This window comes from Chlamydotis macqueenii, chromosome 14 (genome assembly GCF_036417535.1).
Source record: "Chlamydotis macqueenii isolate bChlMac1 chromosome 14, bChlMac1.mat, whole genome shotgun sequence".
Taxonomy (NCBI): Eukaryota; Metazoa; Chordata; class Aves; order Otidiformes; family Otididae; genus Chlamydotis; species Chlamydotis macqueenii.
This window is the reverse complement of record NC_141569.1, coordinates 17,562,762-17,569,948: the sequence shown is the minus strand read 5'-3', so window position 1 is coordinate 17,569,948 and position 7,187 is coordinate 17,562,762. Positions and strand designations below refer to the sequence as shown.

The following is a 7,187-nucleotide window of genomic DNA, read 5'->3' as shown; positions in this document are numbered from 1 at the left end:
ATGGCAATGTCTCCTTTTTCCCATCGGTAAAAACGCGGCGAAAATACCTGTGTATCTTGCAGGGTTGCTGGAAGGAATCATTAGTTAACAACTTTGAACTACTTTGAAGCTGAAAAATGTTGTGGAATTCTTGTTTAAATCATCTGAGGCAGATAAATCTTCCTGCCTTTCATGTTGTTATTTTCATACCACAAAAGCTTGTTCTAATTAGCGAAAAAATCATCACAGTAACAATTAGTGCAAGTTTGATTACTTAGGGTAGGCTTTTGAGATATGCAGAATGCTAAAATGTGTGTTTACTGCTTCAAGTGGTCGTATTTTTAAATTGAAATATTCAACTGCAGCCACATTGAGAAAACACAGATGATAAAGTCGTGCATCCCCAATTTAGGTGTAGGTTAAAGGTGCCCGTGCGACCTCAGCCCGCGCTCCTGGCTTGAATGCCTGTCCTGTTTTCTCCTTCCTCATCCCTGCGCTACCGAGTACACAGACTGTGGTAGCTGTGAGGACGCGGCAGGATCCTTGAGCGGAAACCTTGGTGTCGGTGAAGGTCCTGGCGTTCCCTTTGTCCCAGTCTGTGTCCCCTTTCGCTCCGTCTCTTGCCGTGAAGGAGCTTGCCCAGTGCGACTGAAATCTGGGGAGGGGAGAAGTCCAGCTGCTGAAATCGGAAGATGCACAAATGACCGCATTTTGGTGTTCATTCATGGGCGGAACAAATTATTTCCTATTTTGCAAATTCTCCTCTCTGCTAACTATCAGATCCTTCCCCAGCAAACAGAGCTTTTCTAGTGTGTCCAAGGTTTTTTAACAGATGCAAAACAAATGTATTTTTTTTACTAGACGTTTTCCTGAAAACAGACATTTGGCATTAAAAATCAGAAAAATGTCAGCCACTGAAAACAGTTTTACAACAAAACTGGCAGATATTGTAAGAAATGTGCCTTCTCTGTAATACGTAAGCACTGGGATAGTAAATTTGTTGTGAGTTGGGTGTGATAAAGCCTGACTATCTGTAGTTCTTGGGAGTTCACTTGTGTTCTGTTCATAGATGATTTATAGTCACCATAAAAAAGTGCAGTTTTGCACAAACCTTTGGATTTGTGTTACGGTATGAAGGATATTTTGTTAGGATTAACTCCAGGGAAGTGTCTCAGGTGGAGGTATGCCGCCAGAGAGTGGCTTAAAGGTTTGGAATATCGCCACCTCTGTCTGAGATCTGACACCATCCAGCGCTGCGGCAGCGGGGACGCTAGACCTCGGTGGCCCGGAGCTGAGAACCGCGTGCGCTCCTTGGCCAGGAGAAGGAAAATTATTTTCAAGTTGAAAATGCCGCTCTGCCCAAAACTGAAAGATGAAGACAATTGGGAATGGAGCAGCTTTTCCCCGACTTGGCTGCACTAGCTTGGATTCCTTATTTGCTTTTGCTTTCAGCCCTGCTTGCTTGGTCTGTATCAGCTGGTCTAATTAAGTACCTTCCCTCGATGTGCAAACCTCATGTTTTTTATCTTTAGACTTCTATGTCCTCAATGCTTATGCAAATTGTACTTTGAAAGAAAAAAAAATCCAAGAAAATGTGCGCTATAAGAAAGGACAGAGTTGGAGAAGTGTCCCCTAGTAAAACCAGACCAAAACCCCATTTCTGTAATGGATTCATTTACGCGCATGTACAGCGTTTTCCTCGCTTCTTCCCAGTGTGTGTGTATGGCTCATACTCTCCTGGTTCGTCATTCTCACACACATTTTGACAGATGCAAAGTTTTGGCAAAATCTCACTGTGCGGTGCTGGCAGCGTTAAGGAACACAGTAAAAAAGAGGGTATCAGCATTTTCAGAACGCCCCATATAGTCCTATTAAACTGAAGGCAAGTAAGAACTCATCATGTGGCAGTAGGAATATTATCTTATTTCTTAAAAATAAATACTAGAATGCTTATCTTGCCTTTCAGCTTGGGACCTTTGGTTGATATGCCGATGGACAAGAGCTCATCTTTTTTCTTTTTAGCTTTAAAAAATACACCTTTAATTTGCAGCCTTTTACCCTTACGCCAGCCTGGCTGTGGGTTAAAGTTCAGTTTTCATGCGAAAGCACATCCCAAACCAAATCTGTGCTTGTCTGTAGCAGGTGGAAGGAGGCAAATCCTTCGGCAGGCAGGCGCTGCTGCCGGAAACTCCTGGTCGGAGCCGACCCTCGGGGCTGCGACACCGGATTATGCACTTTTGGAAATCAGGGTGCGTAATCCCCCTTCAGTTGTAACATCCTGTCAAAGTCCTCGGGTCGACATTTCCCTCGCTGCAAGTATTTTTGACCTGAACCAATTTAAATCATCAGGAACGTGCCTGCCGACCTCCAGACCGAAATTCAGGCGGTGCGGCTGTCCCGTTACGCCGCATGTGACAGCCGTCGCTAGACTTGGCCCTGGGCGCCAACGAACACGCACCCCTACCGTGCAGGGGGTTCGGAAGGGCCGGGACAAGAAAACTTGGTTAAAACCCCTACTTTTTGTCTTTCACACTGGCAGGGACTAAGACTCGAGCGGAACTCCGCCCGTTGCCGCGCACCGCTGAGCTCTACCAGACGTCGGTCCCTTCCCTGAGGGTCATCAACCGCACCGTGTCCCCGCCCCGCGCCCGCAGGCCTCTCCCCACAGAAACAGAAACAAGGCGAGCGGTGGGAGGAGGAAGGGCGCACGCTGGGCGCACCTCGCCCTCCCGACAGCGAACGCGCGGCACCGCGGCCGCGGAACGGCTGACCCCGCACCGAGCCCGGACAAGATGGCAGCCGGCCACCCCGCGGCGCTACGCACGCACGTACGCACGCACGCACGCACGCACAGCGGCGGCGCGCCGGAAGCGGAAGTGGGCCAGAGGTCCGGCGGAAGTGGCCGTTGTCCGGGGAGACGCAGCGCTGCGGAAGGCGGCCCGCGGCCGGCGCCGAGCCGAGGATGTGGCGGCTGCTGCTGGCGCTGGCCTGGCTCGGTACGGCCCTCCCTGCAGGTGAGGCCGGCGGGCTTCGGCTGCGGCAGCCAGGGTGGGCCCTGGGGACTGGGTGGCGTGTGCGGGGCCTCCCCGGGGGCGGGCGGTGCTCGGCTGCAGCGCGGAGCTGACATCTTCCCTCCCGGCGCAGGGGCGGCGACGGAGCAGAGCGCCGGTGGGCAGCCCCGCTTCCCCGGGGACGGCTCCGCGCAGGGCGGCGGCGAGCCGGTGCGGTACCGGACGGCGGAGATGGCGGACGCGATGTTGGGCAGCGGGCTCCCCGCGCAGCAGGCCGTGGGGCTCTCGGCGGTGCCGGGGGAAGCGAGGGACGGCCTGGAGTCCGCTGTCGCCAAGGGGGCTTGCGCCGCGGCGGCCGGGGGCGATGGGTGCGGCGCGGGGAGCGGCCCTGCGGCTGCCGTGGGCCAGGCGGGCGGCCCGGGCCGGGAACAGGCCGTGCTGGAAACGGTGCTGCCCGCGCCCGCCGAGGAGTCGAATAGCACCGACAGCGCCAAAGCTCCCAAAGTGAACTGCGAGGAGAGAAACATCACCGGCGTCGAGCGCTTCACGCTGCAGATCCTCAACGTGTCTCAGGTAAGCGCATCGCCCCGTTCGCCGCTTGGCGTTACCCTGAGTGCGTGAGGCTGGTGGAGGATGCCCCCTCAGCGCCGCGTGTGTGTTTCTGTCAGTGTTTCCTTGCATAACATCCTCTGTACTATCAAAAAGAGGAAATGTCAGGGCGAGGAGCCTTTCCGCGGCATTCTGAGCGGAAAAACTGGAGATGCAGCTTGTGTCTCTCATCCGTGTGCCTGCAGTAAACTGTCAGCTTTGGTGCTGCGCGGACCAGTGTCTCCCTCTGAAACTGTTAATGGCTCTTACTGCCAGTGTCTGCTTCTGGCTTGTTTCTTGTAATGGTTGTGTATATATATTTTTTTTTTAATAATAAACTTTAGAAACAACCTTTAAAAAGGTTAAATACAATTCTCCACCTGTTTTAAAAAGGTTAAACAAATGTGCAGCTACTTGGTAAGTATTGTCAAGTCTCTGATTGCTGAATGATGCATTTCTACGTAGAATTTAACTCTGTTAAATATGTAATTGTCCATGTTTGCTTTTCTTCTGCTTTCTCAAAGGACCTGATGGAGTTCTTGAACCCAAACAGCAGCGACTGTACGTTAGTCTTGTTCTATACGCCGTGGTGCCGCTTTTCTGCCAGTCTGGCACCTCACTTTAATTCTTTACCTCGAGCGTTTCCAACTCTTCGCTTCCTGGCGCTGGATGCATCTCAGCACAGCAGGTAACTTAGACTTCCTGTGCTTGACCATCAGTTTATTTCCATTAGCAAGCTTTGACAGGAGTGAGTGACTTCTTTTTTATTTTTTTTATTTTATTTTTTTCCCCTCTCGCTTGTAAAGTGACAGTTTAATTGAGTAAAACTGATGCTTCCTGTATGGTGACTATCTCTGTTTCTTCCTCTAGTGGGTTTCTTCTCCTTCATGCTTTGTATTTGCTTTATGTTCACCAGTTTATCGACGAGATTTGGAACTGTGGCTGTACCAAATATCCTCCTTTTCCAAGGTGCTAAACCTATGGCCAGATTTAATCATACAGACAGAACACTAGAGACACTAAAAGACTTCATTTTTAACCAAACAGGTATGTAAATCAGCCCTGATGTGTCAATAGAAGGAACAGGCTGGCTTTTAGCTCCAAACTGGGCTTTCCTCTTCCTGCTCCTTGTTCTTTAAAATGAATTTAATGCGGGCCCTGAGAGGTTTATGTAATCAGTTGCTGTAGGGAGCTGGATTTCAGGGCGTGCTGAAAGCCGAGACTCAGCTCACTGGGCTGCTGTCACAGCGTGGGGGGAAACAGCAGCGTTTAACTGGAGAGGGTGCTAGAAGGGTCGGGCACATCTTTCTGCCCAAGTAGTTGATTTGGGAATAAAGGCAGGTGAACCTTGGGATCGTTGTCAGAGCCTTGTAAGGCTGGCAGCCCAGGGGGGTAAGAGGGTTTCGGTTCCTGTGCTGGAGGAGACAGAAGGATTCCAGTTTCCATGATTTAGCTGTCCACGCTGTGAGCCCAGCGCCAGCCAGCTCTCTGGTTCTTTGGTGATGCACTCTTCTGAGAGAAGCAAAACCTGTGCATAGGCCGATGAGAGCCCCCGTTAGAGACCAGAAATTGTTATATTTGCTAATACAGCAGAAATACTCAAAACAAACAAAAAAGCTCCACAAACTTACACAAGGCTATGCTGTGGAAGGAAAACAACGAAAACAAACATAAAAATCAGTATGTTTTTATGTAAGTAAACTGTATGCTGGATATACATTACCATACGAGGACCATCCCGCTGAAATTTTGAGTTTGAGTTTGTACACGCGCCTTAGTCTGAGGCGGGGAGCAAAGCTCCAAACAGAGCCAGCTTCTCTGTATTTAACGATTATTACTGGTGCTGATCACCTGTTTTCTTTTTTAGGTATAGAAGCTAAAAGCGACGTGGCTGTGACCGAGGAAGACTGGGAAGGCCCGCTGCCCAGCGTTCTGACAAAAGGCATAGACTGGCTGCTGCTGTTTTCGTTGCTCTTCCTGGCTAGCTTTGTCATGTACGCTACCGTTCGGACAGAGAGCATTCGGTGGCTGATCCCGGGACAGGAGCACGAACATCAGGAATAATCCGAGATGCTGAAATAGGGACAGAATTTCCTGCTTGTTGGTAAAGCGGGAATTTGTGTGGACTAGAAGTACGTAAGAATGAACTGCTGAATTTGTTGGTTATCGTTTATCATCTTGACTAAAAATTTGCTTTATTTATCAACTACTGAATCTGTACAAAGCAAATTCATGGCGATTAATGTGGTAAGTAAACAAATATGAAAAAAACATGAACCAAAAAAGTATTTATTAAGCTTCTCTGACCAGCTTACCTTTCATGGACCTTGATGTAAATATGTGATTCCGTTCTGCTTTGCTGTTCTGAAGAGGTCCCCGAGCTTTGTAGATCAAATGAGATTCTTACAGCACATTGGCCTGTCAGTGCGGTGCTGCTGGGCGTAGGAGCAGGGTTGCTTTCGCTGTGGTGGAGTCTGTGGATCTGCTTTTGCAGATCCTGCAGGCGTGTGAGCTTGCAAGGGGGAACGCTGCTGAATGTGACGTGGCTCAGTTTGATTGTCGGTAAAATGAACTGTAAAGAAGGTGTTTTTAAAAATAGTGCGCTTCAAATGAGTTATTCCGTTGTTGAAAAGATTTTAGTATTAACGGCGTGTATACCAGCAGTACGAACAATTCAAAAGCGTGCTATACAACCCCTGCCAAGTGACCACTTCCCACCTTTGGTGCTGGGGTTGGGTGCTGGTTTCCTTCGTCGCTGCGCTCTGAGTTTTGACTTAGTGGCAGTTTTTTGAGATTTAGAATAACTGCCAAAGCTCGCCTCACTTTGTGTGTGCGACACACAGCTTATTTACCATGTTCCCATAGAATGGCATTCATTGTCTTTACTGTTTTTTAAATAAATCAGGCTTTTAGTGTAACCTTTTAAGTCACTTTCTTGCAGGATTAAAGCGTGCAACTTCTGCAGTACCTATCACCTGCCTAAATTAGCAAGACCGGTCTTGAGATTTATTTAAATTTCTGCTAACACGTTTGCCGGTTGCACAGTCCGTGGCTGGGGCTACGTAAAGAATTGATGAGGGTTTACTGGTAATTAGTACGGAAGACTTTGAATAAGGTATGGACTGGGACTTTGTGTGGGTTTTTTAAGTTATTTGAGTGCATAGCATCTATACGTGGTGGGGACTTGCCATAGTGCCCTGATAGGAAGCTCTAGGGTGCGAATTGAGGTAAAAAGAAACAAAGTCTTAAGGTTTGTTGCTTGACAAAGCTCATATCCCTACAATGTAATTCTTCACGTATTTTTCTGGTGGCCACATCTTTCCCCTTTGGAAACTCAAGGTCGTGTATTTCTAGGTGTTAAAAGGAAACCACAGTGGTAAAACTTGGGTGTTATTGAAGATAAAGCTGGGAAGTATTTTATTAATAAAAAATCAAGATTTTGAGCATTTAATTGGAGCGTTAGCTTGAGAGGCCCAGGGCTGGGTTCTCCCAGGTAATTATCTCCGTACCTCGAAATAAATAGTGATATCTTTACAAACAGTGCCTGAAAGCGACTCTTTCGGTGCTGTTTACGGAACTCAAAACGCAGCGTCCTTGCTGCGATCTGAG

At 48.7% G+C, this 7,187-nt stretch overlaps 1 protein-coding gene across 1 annotated transcript; it reads left to right on the top strand.

Annotated features, from left to right (window-relative positions):
• The first annotated feature begins 2,853 nt into the window (after positions 1-2,853).
• Positions 2,854-6,496, top strand: TXNDC15 (thioredoxin domain containing 15). Its single transcript, XM_086759139.1, has 5 exons — positions 2,854-2,993; positions 3,124-3,563; positions 4,103-4,266; positions 4,495-4,625; positions 5,446-6,496. The coding sequence occupies exons 1-5, from the start codon at positions 2,942-2,944 to the stop codon at positions 5,640-5,642; spliced, it is 984 nt and encodes a 327-aa protein (XP_086615265.1). The 5' UTR covers positions 2,854-2,941; the 3' UTR covers positions 5,643-6,496.
• Positions 6,497-7,187: the final 691 nt, after the last annotated feature.

Coding starts and splice junctions, on each gene's coding strand:
- TXNDC15 (XM_086759139.1), top strand. CDS start 2,942: ATGTGGCGGCTGCTGCTGGCGCTGGCCTGGCTCGGTACGGCCCTCCCT. Junction 2,994..3,123: donor CGGTACGGCCCTCCCTGCAG/GTGAGGCCGGCG, acceptor CTCCCGGCGCAG/GGGCGGCGACGGAGCAGAGC. Junction 4,626..5,445: donor CTTCATTTTTAACCAAACAG/GTATGTAAATCA, acceptor TTTCTTTTTTAG/GTATAGAAGCTAAAAGCGAC.